This window comes from Trichechus manatus, unplaced genomic scaffold, assembly GCF_000243295.1.
Source record: "Trichechus manatus latirostris isolate Lorelei unplaced genomic scaffold, TriManLat1.0 scaffold00007, whole genome shotgun sequence".
NCBI classification, from domain to species: Eukaryota; Metazoa; Chordata; class Mammalia; order Sirenia; family Trichechidae; genus Trichechus; species Trichechus manatus.
In genome coordinates this window covers 5450000-5466877 of record NW_004443943.1, presented here as the reverse complement: position 1 = coordinate 5466877, position 16878 = coordinate 5450000, and the positions used below count along the sequence as shown (strand labels likewise).

General features: G+C 42.3%; 1 protein-coding gene across 6 annotated transcripts in view; it reads right to left on the bottom strand.

Moving 5' to 3' along the window:
* FAM13C (family with sequence similarity 13 member C) overlaps nt 1-16878 on the bottom strand; it is a 138961-nt gene that overhangs the window by 14825 nt on the left and 107258 nt on the right. For 4 of the 6 annotated variants that reach the window (XM_004369868.1, XM_004369867.1, XM_023739368.1 and 1 more), the window contains 4 exons: nt 10183-10393; nt 8923-9061; nt 3058-3139; nt 727-938 (listed from right to left, as the gene is read on the bottom strand). In XM_004369868.1, the coding sequence (XP_004369925.1) occupies nt 727-938; nt 3058-3139; nt 8923-9061; nt 10183-10393 (644 nt within the window). The remainder of the gene's footprint in view (nt 1-726; nt 939-3057; nt 3140-8922; nt 9062-10182; nt 10394-16878) is intronic. The other 2 variants (XM_004369870.1, XM_023739381.1) reach the window with 1 other exon arrangement.

Below are 16878 nucleotides of genomic sequence, written 5' to 3'. Positions count from 1 at the left end.
CTAAAGTCTTGAACTCCAACCTGACACTCCACAAGAAACTCTACATCTCTAATCTTATTAAATAAAATGCAAGCACTTTCCTTACTACTTAAACCTTTTCCCTGTTTTATTGTTTTTGTATAAATTATATAAGAATATGGGACTGTAACTGGAGCACTTTCTTTTTAGACAATATGCTTATCTAGTCTTGGATTCATTTGTTAACTTCTGTGGGGGAAAGCTGGGGGAGGGAGGGATATGACATACCCTAACGTCTTTGCTATTTGCTTCTGATCAATATGCTATATTATAACTTCCAAAACGGCAATACATCCTAAAGTCATGTGGCAACACCCATAGGTCATGGCCAGTAGCCCACCAAAAAACAAAAACAGAAAAAAAAAAAACCCATTGCCGTCGATTCTGACTCATGGCAACCCCATGTGGGTCAGAGTAGAACTGTCCCATAGGGTTTTCTTGGCTGTAATTTTTATAGAAGCAGATTGCTGGGCCTTTCTTCCACTGTGCCACTGGGTGGGCTTGAACCACCAACCTTTAGGTTAGTAACTAATTGCAAACTGTTTGTGCCACTCAGGAACCTACTAGGAACATATCTGACTTAAATTTCAGAGCCAGTCTCCTGAAGATGTTCAGGTGGTCCCAAAGTGCCCAGACAAATTGGTCGAAACCATGATCTCACTTGCACCAGGTTGAGTGTTGGGGCCCCAGAAAAATAGTGTGAGGTACCTTAGTGTCTTCCTGAGGGGGAAGCTGCTCTCTCTTCTCCTTCAGGCATTTCAGCACTGCATCTGGGGTCTCCTCTCCAGAGGAGCTTGGCTCAGGGCCTGCAGCTTCTGGCTTCCCGTTCTCTCTGGGGACTGTGGGTTGCTCACAGGACAGGTTTCTAGGTGGGCCTTTGGAAGCACTCCCTTGTTCTTCTGACAGCTTCAGCTTTAGTTCTGAGAGAAATGCAATGAGTTACTATGAGCAAGGATGACTCACAGGCCCTGATAAGAACAGAGAGCCTTTCAGGTATTCCCTTTCCTGATGCTAAGTCATTGGAAATAAATAGTGTTAATGGTGCTAATGGTGGCATTCCATGGGGCAAGGGCATCCTTAATCACCAGGGCCAACAGCATCAGCTCCCAATCAGGTGTGAAAACAGAGACTCTAGAAGATGGGACCTCATGAAAGTGGAGGAACATGTGTGGAAATAACTGACTGGCTTAGATTTCAGAAGAGAAGGGGTTCTGGAGGAGAACCAGTATCACTGGCGCCCAAATGGCCACTACTACTTATCAGAAAAAAAACCTGTTGCTGTCAAGTTAATTCCGACTCATAGCGACCCTATAAGACAGAGCGGAACTACCCCATAGGGTTTCCAAGGAGTGGCTGGTGGATTCAAGCTGCTGACCTTTTGGTTAGCAGCTGAGTTCTTAACCACTGCACAACCTTATATTCTACACTCAAGGAATTGTTTCTTTCAGTTTTAAAAGTTGTGTGGTCAAGAGTCCCTCTGTGGAAATGCAAGTATTTCTGGAAGGCATTACACATGCAGACACCGAGGAGATACAGAAGGGATAGGAAAGGTGAAATGGGAGTGCCAGTCCCAACTTGACAGATTTCACTATTTTCTCTAATGACAGCTTTTAAAATCCAGGAATCACCATTATTGCAATGTGGCTTTATATAAGTATGTTGTTGTTATTGTTGAGTGCCATTGAGTCGATTCTGACCCCACAGGACAGAATCCACAGCAACCCTCTAGGACAGAGTAAAACTGCCCCATAGGGTTCCAAGGCTGAAACCTTTACAGGAGCAGATCACCAGGTCTTTTCTCCTGCATAGCAGCTAGTGGGTTCAAACCGATAACCTTTCAGTTAGCAGCCAACTGCCTAACCATTGCATCACCGGGGCTCTTACATAAGTATAAAAAAATAAAAAAGCCAGCTGGGACTTATTAGGAAATTACAATTCCAAATATTCTAGGGGACTGTTTGTTTGAATGAGGTCATTTATATTGATTTATCAATTACATAGGTCATTTTGTTTGATTGATTTTTTTTTTTGGTAGACTCTGGCTTGGTGTTAAGCACTGCATATTTTATAAATCTGCTACATCATTAGAATTTAATACAACTGAATTAATCTTCCTTTCCAGTCCTTTAGTTACCACCCTTCCAGAAATTTGGAAAAACTCTCATGTCTCTAAATATTGAAATAAGGCTATAGAGAAAAGAAGAAAATAAATTCTTATTAATAATAATGAAAGACCAAAAAAAACATTGCTGTTCAGTCGATTCCAACTCACAACAACCCTACAGGACAGAGTAGAACTGCCCCACAGGGTTTTCAAGGAGCAGCTGGTGGATTCAAACTGCCTACCTTTTGGTTAACAGCCTGAGCGCTTAACCACTGTGCCGCCAGGGCTCCATAATAATGATAAAAACCAAAATCAAACTCGTTACCATTGAGTTGATTCCAACTCATAGCAACCCTATAGGATACAGTAGAGCTGCCCCATAGGGTTTCCAAGGAACACCTGGCGAATTCAGCCTTTTAAAATGGATTTTAGAGCTAATTAATCCTCATACCGCCATATCTAGAGAGGGACTCAGAGGGAAGAACACTGGATTAGGAGGCGGAAGAACTGGGTTTTACACCTGGCTCAACCTCACCCCAGCTATGTAATCTTTCCCTCTCTCTGGGCATAAATTTCCTCATCTGTGCAATGGGGTATTGGATTAAATGTTTTCTCAGGCCTGTTCTGTTTCTAACATCCAAGAGTTCAATAACTCAGGGAAGTTAATGCTCCACATGTTGAAGTTCCTGGCACTGAAGTGAATCATCCCACCTGGGAGTCTGGAGTTCCTTAGACTCTTTGTAAGAAAATTGATTAAATGAGGCCAAACAATTGAGGAGATCCAGTATCCTTTATTTCAAGATAGGATCCCCGATCTAGGCAGGAAAGAAGGTTCAAAAGGACACAGGTGGAAATGAATCAAAAATGACCTGGAGCAATGTTCACTACTTTCCCTGCTTCCTTTCTGGGAAAAGAGACCTTTGGCTGGCATTTACCTTTGAGTTGTTTACGACCTTTAGCCAAATCATTCATCCATTTCAGGACTTCAGGATTAGAAGTCTTGTCACCATGTGAAGGCTACAGGGAGAGGGAAAAGTGGGGGTGGAAGGCAGGGAAGGAGGGAGAGGGAGGGTGAGAAAGAGAGAAAAGGAAAAAACAAAATTTGTAAATAACTGAGCTACACAAAGATAGTTCAGGAACATATAAAGCTGGGAGAGAAATTCAGGCATGAAAACTCCAGCTGATGGAGTTGCTTCTGGAAAACAAAGCAAACATTCTTGACCTCCTCCACTCTTTTATCTTTGCCACGGGCATTTTCTAAACAACACACCATCCAGCATGCCAGTGCCTTCTCCATTCTAACCCTCAATCACCTTGTGGGGCACCCACACTCCACACCCCAATGCAGGCCATTCTTCATCTGTGCAGATGACTGTACTGATACAAATCAGTGCTTACTCTCTTGCAGTTGAAATGTTGACATGTTCCTGGCACTGAAGGAATCATTCCACCTGTGAGTCAGGAGTTCCTTGGATTCTTTGTAAGGAAATTGATTAAATGGGGCCAAACAATGAAGGAGATATCTAGGATCCTTTATTTCAAGATAGGACCCCTGATCTAGGAGGGAAAGAAGTCTCAAGAGGGCACATACGCAGCATATGACCACAACCTGCCTGGGGAATACTGACAGGCAAACTGGAAGACTTAGCTCCTATCAGTCAAGTCCAAGTTAAAGAAAGGAGACTCTGGGATGTCTGAAAACTGTCAATAGTCCTGAGAAGCCAGTCTGTCGGAGATACTCAGATTTCTAATCCTCTTACTATTTATAGACTCAATATTCTACTGGGCTAGCATTACAGTGAAATGTAATCATACGTTAATGACTCTTGAGGGTTGAATTGTGTCCCCCAAAATATTTTGAAGTCCTAATCCCAGAATCTGTGAATGTGGCTTTATTTGGAAATAGGGTGTTTGCAGATGTAATCAAGTTAAAATGTCATACTGAATTGGGCGGGGGAGCCCTAATCCAATGCCTGTGTCCTTACAAGAAAAAAGCAATGTGGACATAGAGACACAGGGTAGAAGGCCATATGAAGACAAAGGCAGAGACTGGAGTGATGCATCTACAAGCCAAGGAATGCGAAAGGATGGCCGACAACCACCAGAAGCTAGAAGAGACAAGGAAGGATTCTTCCTCTAGAGCCTTCAGAGGGAAGACGGCCCTGCCGACACATCGATTTTAGACTTCTAGACTCTAAACTGTGAGAGAATAAATGTCTGTTGTTTTAAGCTACCAGTTTGTGTTTCTTTGTTACAGCAGCCCTAAGAATCTAATACAGTGACCCTGGGCAAGTTATTTAGCCTCTCTGTTCTTTGGTCTCCTCATCTATCAAATGAAGATTATAACAGCATCTCCTTCACAGGGTTGCTGTAAGGGATAAGTTAATACATGTAAAGCACTGAACACAGTTCCAGGTACATGCTAAACACTATACAAGTGTTAGCTAGAATTAAATACATTATTATTATTATTAATACTAGCAGTGAGGTAGTAGTAGTATTAGCACCAGACCTTCAAAGGAATACTATGTTTTCCTCAATAAACATGCATGTAAGGATATGTAGATTTATTAAGTAGCTAATCACACCTTGTATGTACTGATAAGAATATATTTTTATTTTAGAAGGCTATAACTCTGTCAATACAAATCATTCACCTGGATCTAGTGATTTCTGCTTCTCAGAGGATAAAAGTGGATTTTTTACAGAAAAGAGAAACTAGGAGAGAAGTATAGCCAACATACTCATCCCCCCTATAGGTCAGCAAGAAAATTTCTTGTACAAGTCAAGGCCAACCTGGTTATGGACTTACACGCAGGCCCAAGAAGATTAATGGTTGCTTGGAATTGAGGATATATAAAGGACTATATAGCAATTCTCAACATGACATGATCAGAAACATAATAGAATGAAATTGTCAGTGATCCAATTTAGGGGCCCTGGCATGTTTCTTTAAGGTTCCACTAAATCTGTGTAACATCAGCAGGTTATTGGTGAGAGGGAAGCATAGGGATATGGAGAACTCATCCCTCTCAAGTTCAAAGGGGGAAAAAACATGTGCTTGTGTGACAGGACCATTAAAACTACATGGGATCAGGTATGTGAATTATGAAACATAAGACATGATTCTGTCCATTTGGAGTGATGTAAAAATCACGTTTTTGAATGAGAAAGAAAAGAATTATTTCCTAAGAGAGCTTCGACAGGAGACGGCACTTTCCATTATGAAGTCCTGGTTTCAGGACCGAGACAGTGACATGTTCCACTCCTCCCCACCTTCATAGCTTAGCCTGGCCCCACCTATGGTCTGGTAGAATAGTCTACTATTAACAAAACTATTCCTGAAACTGCTTCTTTTTGCTAATCACATAGTACTTTGGTTTTGGGTAACAGTCTAGTTATATGGACAGTCAAATATTTTACATTTGGTTTCTCAAAATTCTCACAGGATTCTCCACCATAATCTGACAACATGCCCTGTTGAATAGTGCTTCACTGGGTCTGCCCTATGAATTAATGCCATCTTTTGAAATATGGTAAAAAATGAAGATGCTATGCCATTGACCACCAAAGATAATGAGCTTTCACTACTGCACATAGGACTTAGGAGAAATTTAAGACTAAATTTTCCAACAAAGTATTTTAAAGCCTGAACTCAGCTTCAGAAATGATTTTTTTAATTTCCCTATCCTTGAGGGAGCTTTTAAAAGAGATTAAATCAAGCTTGCATGGATGGCAGCCCTCAAGTCATATGGAATGTTTCATATACAAGCTATGGTTCTCAAGCCTTCTATCTTCTGAGATGAGACCTTCTGGCTTAATAGACCCCCATGGCCATACACAGAAAAGTTATATGGTTTTGGTTTTATTCAATGCAATTAAAATGGGGCTCTTGAGCCATGTAACTTGGGATAACCCTAGACCAGTTTTGTGATCTGCCAAATATGGCTCAAAAGATACTTGAGAGAGATTTCTGGAACGGGAATGAAAAGATCTGAGTTATTGTTTTGGCTAGAACGATGTTTACTGTGTGATTCTGGGGAAGTCACTTCCCCTCTCCAGGCCTCAGTTTCCTCAGTCATCAAATAAGAAATAAGACTTGCTGATCCCTTCCAATTCTAATATTCTACGATTCCACTGAAAGTGGACATCTGGCTGAAGCAGGCTTTTTCTAGGCCCATGAGACCAATGTTGGTCAAATGTAAAACCAATTGGAGGGAATAAGCATGGTTTTGGATAGGGATATGAAAAGGTTACAGTCCACATGGAGGGAAAGATGTATGCTGTACATGGGCATCAGAATATCACACAAGCCCAGCAGGAGCTTGGATTCAAAAATTAGCAGTGGGTGCTATTCCGCAGTCAGTCTGCCAGGAAGCGAAGTCTTACACACAGCAACCAATTAAAGCCCACTGACCTGTCAAACTTGTAACCACAGCCTGGCACCCTGACAGGAAAGGCAAGGGGAAGCCCTGTTTCCTGAGACAAGCAAGGCTGATTACACCAAAGACGTTTATACACACGAAAACCTCCTTCAGGGCTTTGAACCAGTTTGTTCCAGTTCCAACCCCTGCAGAGAATTTATATTTCTAACTGGTTTCCAGGCGATGCCAATGCTGCAGGTTAGGGACCAATTCTGAAAACGACTAGTAGGGCAGTGGTTCTCAAAATTTCTTATACATAAGAATCACCTGGGGATCTTGTTAAAATGTAGATTCTGATTCAGAATATCTAGGGTGGAAATGCAAATTCTCAGCAGGGTTTTGAAATGGAACGAACCAATTCAAAGCCCTGGCCTCCTTCCCCTCCTGCTCCTGAATCTGTCCCTCTGCGTGTGTGAGTGTTTAAGGGTGTGTGAACGTGTCTGCTCGGGCTCTAAAGCTTATCTAGACAAACACAGGAGGTGCCAGGAGAAGTTCTCCTCCAAAATAGGCAGCTTCTGGGAGGCAGTTATATTTGAGTGAAATGTCTGTGGTTGTAGGTAGAAAAATCCAGGGGAGAATTAATGTGGAAAAGTTTCCTTCATTTTCCGACAAGGCAAGGACTGTCTTGTAGCAGTCTGTTCCAACACAAATTAAATAGATTAAAAGCTAATAATATTTGGGACCACTTACCTCCATTGTAATAAGCATTTTACTGGCACTACCTCATTTAACTTCACAAATTTCAGAAGTCACTGCAAATGTTAGCTCCACTTTGTAGATGAATAAACTGAGCCTCAGAACGGTAATGAGCGTAAAGTCACAAAGTTCCTAAGTGGCTATGCTGAGATTCAAATACAGGTCAGTCTGACTCAGGAATTGCCAGGGAAGAGAAGTGTAGCAGGCGCTGGGAACAGAGCCCTAGTCGTCACTCTACCGTTTTCAATGTGAGGACATCACAGAACCAATTACACTCTAGTAGCAAACAGGAAAGATCAATTTCTCTCAGGATATCTGGAGCTCTCAAAATCGGGATACTTCTTTAGTCTACCACCCCAAGCCTGGGCTGAAAGAAGACAAACTATCTTAGGCAAGTTATAGGTCTTCTCTGGCCTCAGTTTCCTCATCAGTAAAACAAAGGCCTAGACTAATAATACACCAAGCCCCCTCTTGCTGTATGGAAGGCAACAAGTTACTGTGACTTCCAGATTGCTGGGAAAGAGGAAAATCTCCAACACCCTGATTAAGGTTGTCTGAAAAGCCAGTCTGATTTTTTTTTCTCCATTTTGCAAAGCTGAAACCCATTCCTTAAAGCTCCTCTTTTAGTGAATTTGAGGCCACTATGAGAAACACAGGACAGGAAGAACAGGAGAGTGGAATATGACCCGTCTCACCTCACTGTCACAAACTTATCCTGCACTCACAGGGACCTTCTGATTGCCTCAGTACCAATTGCTTAGTGAGCCTTTAAATATTTCAATATGTGCAAGAGATTATTCCCCAGTCTATTTTCACTCTAATAACAAGCTGTTCTGGGCCCTCTGCCAAAGACCCAATATCTTTGTGTAATTCTACGTGATATGATTTTTCTCTATGCTATGGTCACCATCCCAAACCAAACCCATTGCTGTCGAGTTCATTCTGACTCACAGTGACCCTATAGGACAGAGTAGAACTGCCCCATAGAGTTTGCAAGGAGCACCTGGTGGATTCAAGCTGCCAACTTTTTGGTTAGCTGCTGAGCTCTTAATCACTGTACCAGCCGGGCTTCCTTAAGAGGAACTAAATAAGAACCAGCATTGGCCATCAAGACACGTACCTGTGACTATTGTTTCTTATGTGAAAAAAAAAAGGTTCAAATTCATAACACTGCAACACCAGCACAGACTGGTGTCTTTGACAGGAGGGACTTATCAGGGCCTGAACAGATGTCACTGGAGAGGTTCCCATCCTTCAACCAGTAAGTACTTTCCTATCAAAGAAAACTCTCTCTTCCTCCATTCTGCTCCACTACTGAGATTTTGCCCTTTGGGTCCTTGATAGTTAATTAACACAATGTAAATGATAAAAAGTTAAAAGAAAATAAGACCATAATTCAGTTTTTCAAATTTTCGTGGTAGGAAGACTAGTGATAATACAGTTCTTCAAAAAAAAAAAAAGGGGGGGGGCAGTGCTTAATAGTCAAGTAAGATCAACTGACAGCATCTGAGAACAAGTCAGATCCAGGATGGGGAACTCAATTTATGAGGGGTTCTCGATTAGCCAGTGGGAACATAGATGGTGGCTGGCAGAGAGGGGTACCCAAAAAGGAAGGAGATACAGGAAAACCCATACACCTCTGACACAATGTAGTCTTATTTCAAATCCCAGGGTCTTTACCCGGTACTTCTTTTCTTGTTCAAACTTTTCTTCAAATTTCCGAATCTTCCTCTTGAGGCTCTGGATGTGCTTGGTGAGTTGGGTAATGGTCTGTGGCTCCTTGCCATCCCCACAGCTGCATCGTGAAGAACTTCGGGGCCTGTGATGGTTACAGGGCAGGAAAGAACATCAAGAACAATGGTCTTCCGGTACATACTGCCGGTCTACAATCAAACTTTCTGGATCATCAGAGAAGTCCAGAGGGTAGTTCATTATGTGATGGGTCTATTAGTATCTGCTCATTAATGGCAACCCCTGATCACAGAACTCCATTATGGGTAGATACAAACATCAGAATATTAGTCCAGGAAATGAATGTCCTAAATCCTGGAGGAGACCAATTTAAGTCCAAGAAGAGACAGCTCTGTTGAGGCATTATCCTCAATAGGTTGCATGAACCCCATCTACCAACATTTTCAAGGAAGATTTAGATGAGTGCTTAACTCTTCTTGACTTAACAGAGCCTTTGAGAATCTGATGAAAGGAATAGGCCCTCTCTCCAGAGAAATGTATACATCCTTTCACGTGCACGCAGCTATACATGCAATAGCAATAATTAACGTATTTGCTCAGTCCATGGATCCAGGTTTAGATAAATTCATGAACAACAACATGATTTAGAGAAACTAGAGATGCCCTAGGTATAGTTTTAACCAAGAAGTTTTCAACTTTAGATATGCATCAGAAATAGTTGCATAACTTTAAAAAAAAAGAATACACAGTTCTCCTTCCCCACTCCAATCCCAAATGCAAATTCCAAGTAGTTTGGTTTTTTTTTTTTTTTTTTTGCAGCCAAAGTAAGCTACCACTTTTCTAGACTCTAAGAACTTGAGTTGGGCAAATCTCAAGCATTCCCACAATCTTTCCACTGAGGCCACTGTTGGAGATGGAAAGAATATTGAGCTGCTCAGGAATGGTATTCCTGATATTCACAGGTACATATATTTTTTAGGACTCTGTTCATTTCGCCAAAAGCATTCAAACATGTAAGCCTTTGGGGAAACTCGTATCTCATGGCCATTTCCTCTTGAGATGTTTACGCTTGAAACAGCATTTCCAACTAGAAATACACTGATTTTGTCATTTATTGTTCAGAACTTGGAGTTTCATTGGTAGACATGCTTTCACTCTTTCAGACACATACACTTCATTGAAGTTTGTAAATGCAATATTTGAAAATTCATATGAAATGAAGTTGAGGACATAACCAGGTTCTCTTACATTATAAACTGCTGAGTGCTGGGTGGGGAAGGGGCAGACTCAGGGTCTAAGTTGAATCTCTGGCTTTGGCTGAAGATGGAGCATCGTGGCGACAGCAGGGGATTGTCCCCATCGGTTATGTGATAAAGCAGCCTGCTAGGCCCGACAGACTGGAGATCTTCCGGTCCATCATCGGCTTCATTCTGCCAGTCTTTATGGACTGGTGTGGGGTCTGGGAAAACAAGATAAATCATCAAGACAGAGGTGAGAGAGGATTTGTGACTGTCATGTTCCTAAGTAAAGATCATAAACATTCATTATAATGTCTTGCCTCTTTGTCATTTCTTCCTTCTGGGGATATAAAAGGCTTTAAGAATACTGTCATATTTATTCTCACAGAACCTGGATAGAAACTATAACAAAGCCATCAACAAAAAAATGGAAACACAAATTATTTCAGTATGTGTTATAGAGTCAGCGTAGCCCAAATTCTACAAAATTTCTCTTTATTTCATATTATTTGCGTATGTGGGAGGGTAGATTACAAAAAATTAGACTGACTAAAAACAAAATAATAAAATGGAGCTGGAGCAAGAAAATGATAGATTATGAGGAAGTAAAGGAATACCAAACCACCAATGAAGTGGGGGAGAGAAGTGAGTGTGAAGGAAGAGAGAAGAGAGAACAAAGTAAGAAGAGAGGGGAGACGGGTCCCCAGACAGAACATTATTCAGCAGTCATTAAAAATGATGGCGACTTCTGCTTATCAACATGGAATGATGTTCAGAATGAAAATCACAAATTTCAAAACATGATTCTCTTTTATATAAAAAGCATAATTTATGTGTACAAATAAAAGCACAAGAAGATCTATCTGCAAAATACTGGGATGGACCACTAGGGCTCATAGGTAGCATTCAGGTACACTCCAAAATGCCAGATATCAGCCTTTATTGGTTTTAAAAGCTAAATAACCAAAAGCATGTCCATGATTCTGATGAGGCTTAAACATCAGGGTTCTTGGCCAGCCTCTCTCAGGCCAGAAAACAGAGAGGAAATAGTGTCACACACACAAATATGGCTGCTCCCCCTTCTAATAAACACAGAAACAAAAATAAAATAAAACAAAAACCATCTAATGGATACATGATACATGGGTACATGATACGTTCTCACTACAAAGCATGGTAGAAATAGGAATGATTCTATTTTCTCCTCCAAAAGTTTATGCAGTGTTCTGTCTTAGACCAAAACCAACCAACCAAACAGAAAAGCCAAAGCCTGCTCCAAACTATCTCACCAGCTACCCAACTTTGTGCCGGAAATCTCACCCTTTAAATTAGCCCATAAGCTCCCCACCCCAGGAGCAGTCCAGAAGGTTAACAACCTGGTGGGTGGGGATAGGGGGTGAGGCTTATCAGTAGAGGAACATCAGAACACTTAACTGCAGGGGGCCCTGGTAAGAGTCTCTCCATCCTGGGGCTCTGTAAAATGTTATTCAAGAAGCAGCCAAATAAACTTCTCAATTGTGCCCAGCATACAAATCTGGACAATCCAACTTCTACTTTCCCAAAGGAAGAGGAAAACAAAAATTATCTAGATGAATAAGCAGAATCTGAAAATACTGACAATCCGCTTTTCCAAAATAAACATTAATCACAATTTGGTACCCTATGAATCGTAAACAGGTTTAGAATGGCTCTGCTCTCTAGAGCTTGAAATGCAGTTTGCTTTGTGTAACATCAAAGTTCTGATTAGGTCCTTGTGTGTTTTCAACTGGCTTCTCCCCTATTGGGCTGTAGACTGTGAGGGTAGATATGCCTCCCATTGTGCCTTTGAAGCTCTCAGATAGCACTCTCCCAGTAGCCGAGGTCAGAAATGGACATGAGGGCTGGGGAAGAGCTGGAGCCAGTTGAATGCCAGTGTCTTAGGTCCACAGACAAGGTGTGCTGGTATGAATGACAGATCACCACAGCAACACCCTTGCTACGAATAATTTATCCAGAAAACACTGTGGTTTGGCAGGAGCCCTAAAGAGTAACAGTTACTACTAATAAATCACAGCTCACACTAACAATTGTTTTCCAAATCCACCAAGAGGTGTATGGGTTCCTCACGCAATTACTTCTTAAACCATTAGGCTCTAAGAAGAAATGCATTTTACTCATCATGTTCTCTGTTTCTTGGAAGTATCTTCTGGTAGCAATGATGAGGAAGAACAGAACCTTTAGCAAGCACCTGGGATGAGCATCGTCATCATTAGCTGTCATGGAGCCAGCCCCTGACCAATGGCTACCCCAGGCACAATGGGATGGACCATTGTGATCCAAAAAGTTTTCACTGGTTGATTTTCAGAATTAGATTCCCAGGCCTTTCTTCCTAGTCTTAATCTAGAAGCTCTGCTGAAACCTGTTCAGCATCACAGTAACAAGCAAGCCTCCATGGACACACAAGTAGTGGCTGTACTTGAGGTGCACTGGCCAGGAATCAAACTGGTCTCCGGCAAGGAACTCGAGAATTCTACCACTGAACCACCACGGCCCTCTGGAACCAGCATACTTCTGTTTAAACGGGAAAGGTCTGGGGCCTGCAGCCTTCAGCTTAGCAGTGGCCCTGGGGTCAAAACCAACAAAGGTCTCAGAGGTCTCCCTCAGTGCTGGTTTATAATACCAAAATGGAGGTACTTCACACCCCAGCTTCACGACTATGAAGTAGAATTGGGGAAAGAGTCCAGTTTCCAAAACCTACAGTCCTAAGCTACAACCTTACAGAAGCACAGATCGCTATGAATTGCTCTTTCTGAACTGCATTGTAACAGTGACTGTAAAACTCCATTTACATAGCCATCTGTTTTCCTTGGGCACTCACATAATTTTCCAGAGCTGTCTAACTAACATCCCTACGCCCTGCCCCTTCCCCCCGCAAATTCACCACTGAAGGACACCATCAGTCTGAAAGACCCCAAAGCACCCAGTTGAAAAGCACCAAAGAGTCCAACACTGGTAATGTGGTGATGCCTCAGTTCTTTGTTGGAACTCACCATCTGAGTTGAGAATCAGCTTAATTAAATCAGCTGGCGCATGTGTATGTGTGTGCACTTGTGTAGACAGACTTATTGAGCTTCATGCCCAGAAGAGGCCAGTGTTGATTCAGAGCCAGCCGGCACTGCTGCCATCCTGGGAAACGAGCCCAGGCCCTGCTCCCTCCCAGACTGGACCCCGATGGAGAAGCTTATGGCAATATTAAACTCAGGTGGCTTCTGATGATTCCCTGGGGCACTTTGCTTTTTCTTCCAAAGGAAGGGGCAGCTTGCCAGGGCCCATCATGTAATGCAATGTGGTTTAGACGAGGGGGTCTGATGCCAAGAGTCCTGGTGTGCCTACACTTTCTTGTGGGGCTCCAGGCAAGTTCCCTACTCTTCTTAGCTTCCTAGTTCGGGCCAACTGACTCACGGGGCTGTGATTAAAAAATAATAATAATAATATAAGGAGACAACAGACATGAAAGCATTCCTGAGAGAGGAGTAAGAAAGCACCCAAGGGGCAGCACAATAGAGGGAAAGTTTGTAAGTCTGAAGACTGGGTCTACCACTTGTTAAGAGAGACTTTGGAAATGACGGACCTTTTTAAACATCAGTTTCTTCATCTGTAAAATGGGGAGAAAAATGGTCCGTCTGCCTCAGAAGCTAAGTGAGGATGAATGAAATAAAACTGTATCCCTTACAAACTTTTTGCCATATCTACATAAACCCTTCTTTAAACTACACATACATATACATATATATTTAATTTTATTATTAAATTACATATATATTTAAATTTCAACCTACTTTTTTTAATTTCACCTTCATCCTAAGCAATGATGGATCAGAAATCATGAATGTGATGTGTAAGTTACATTTTTCTGCTAATATGCATGAAAATAAATTCCTATTAAAACTAACAGTGTTCACCCATATGTCCGCTATAGATCATATTTGATAAAACATTGAGACAAGGCATAAAAACTGCTTAACACAGTAATCGTAAGAATCATCATTTTAATTATTATTATCATCAAATTAAAGGAGTTGAATATTATTTTCCCTTACTGAGAACTAACCTCACTAGGAGCCCCCATAGGGTTAATGTGGAAAATGAGAACCAATATACTTCTCAACAGGTTGGCCCTCCAATCAGTCCTTATTTATAAATAATAATAATCATATTTAATACAGATGGAGTGACTGTGTTCTCAAACTTGTTCTAAGAGTTTTTGCATGTATTTAATCTTCACAGCAACCACTTGAGGCTGGTAGTAGTGTGGTGCGATTAATTACTTTTGTGTGTGGCCTTTCTAGCCATGGTCTCGTAACTCCCACCCAGGTGATTGTGTGATAGGGTAATTGTGACCTACCAAGGGGATTGGTCAGTTTTGCCTTAAAAGAGAGCCAATTCCAGAGCAGGAGGAGGAGCTCACCACCAAGGAAGGAGAGACCTGGCAGCAGAGACCAGGCAGCAGGAGACGGCACATTGGGCTTCCCAGCCCACGGAGAGAGAAAGCTGAGTGCCTTTGGGCAGAAACCAAGGGCCAGGGAAAGGCTTGCCTGAAAGCACAGCTGGGGAGAGGCTGTCCTGATGAAAAAACTGTATCCTGAGTGTTCCTGAGCCTGAATTGTAACTGTTACTTCCCTTCTAATAAACCTCATAATCCTGAATATGGTCTTTGGGTTCAGTGTGGCTGTTGCTATGAATTATCGAATCCAGCAGAAAAGTAGAGAGTGCTGTGCGAGGGATGGTTGGTTTCAGAATTAGTAAAGATGGCCTCCACCTCATGGGTGTCAGCCTTGCGCTGTTGATCTTGGTTCTCCTTCCCCCTTGTGGGGTTGGAGGAGGTCAGACGCTGCCCCCAAGCTGTTTTTACAAGCAGTACGCTCTCCATTTTAAATTCAGTAGGGAAGGTGGTATGTTAACTCCATTCAGGCAAGGTTTGACCAGTATCTGCCTTAGAAGGCAGAAGACTCCACAGAACACCCTCAGGCTCCCCACTCTAACCTGGAGAGCCTAAGGGTGTTTCTGGCAGTCCCCTCACCCAGCAGAAGGGAACATTGAGAAGGGAAGTAACTATCAATGTGTGAAGGCCAAGAGACCACTTCTGATCTGGCTGCAATCCCAGGCAGAAGTAGATGCTGTATTACAGCTGTTACATGAGTCAGTCAGATTTAAAAATGTACCTTTCTAATGTGAATTTTTAAAGCAATTCAAAACTTAAGTTTCTGTCTGCAAAATCTTGGGATGGACCACTAAGATTTAACTGAGTAATAAGCTATAGTCTTGTGGTTTGCCCATTATGGCAGGCTCAGGGATAGCATTGAGGTACATTCCAAAAGGCCAAACATCAGCCTTTGTTCTGGTTTTAAAAGCCAAATAAACCAAAAGCATGTCCATGATTCTAATGAGGCTTAAATATCAGGGTTCTGGCCAGCCTCTCTCAGACCAGGTAACAGACAGGAAATAGTGTCACGCACACAAAGACCCCCCCCCCCCAATAAAAACAGAAACAAAACACATCTAATGGATACATGATGAGTTCATCTTTAGGTATGTGAAATTTGAGGTGCCTAGAGGCATTGAGGAAACCCTGGTGGTGTAGTGGTTAAGAGCTACAGCTGCTAACCAACAAGTCGGCAGTTTGAATCCACCAGGCGCTCCTTGGAAACTCTATGGGGCAGTTCTACTCTGTCCTATAGGGTCGCTAGGAGTCAGAACCGACTCGACGGCAACAGGTTTGGTTGTTTTGGTTTAGAGGCATTAAGGGTGAGATACAGGGTCAGGAGAAAGAAGATGCTGGTAAACCTGAAATCATCACAATAAACTGAGGCTGGGGAAACAGGTGAGCTTGCTTGGTTGGAGACCATAGATAGAGATGCAGTACCACTAATGTTAGGATGTGTGAGATGGGAGCAAGAGCAGATGAAAAGGGATTCCGGGTTGGAGAGGCTGACCAAGCCAGGAGAGGTCAGCACTCCAAGGAGGCTTCTGGTGCTAGATTCTGTGGACAGCCACCAGAAATGCCAGATAGAGGGGCAGGAAAATTGTCATCATGAAGGCAGGTTTGCATGACAGAACAGCAGTCTGCAGATCTCAAAAGGTAGTTTGCCATCATGGATAACAGCAAGGGCTATAGGGGCAGAAAGACCTAGATTCAAGTTTTGTCACTTATTCTACCAGTGTGACCTGGGACACATAATCCCTTTTACCCTCAGTTCCCCAACTGTAAAATGGGAATTCATTCATTCAAAAAACGTTTATTGACCATCTACTGCATGCCACACTGTTTTAGGTGGGAATAATAACAGTATCTACCTCATAAATTGCTAGATTAAAAAATAAAAAACGTCAATGCTTAGGACAGTGCCTGGGGGAGGGGAGCATAAAAATCCATCAGTAAATGCTAGTTGTTGTCTTATATTTTTGTGATACATTCCACCTAGTTAGGAAACCAAGGAGGAGAGCCATCTGGGGGAGGGAAAGATGAGTTCAGTTCCAGGTAAGTTGCGTTAAGAGGCACTTTGGGGCATTCAGGTGGAGGCACCCAGCAGGCCATGGATATATGTAGGTATGGAGCTCGGGAGAGAGAAGTCTGTGTTCATTGTCAGCACATTTCCCCAACCCCTCTTCTGGAGTGAGTTAATTTTCATTTTGAAGGAGCCAATGTACTATTTCAATCAAAAGGCAT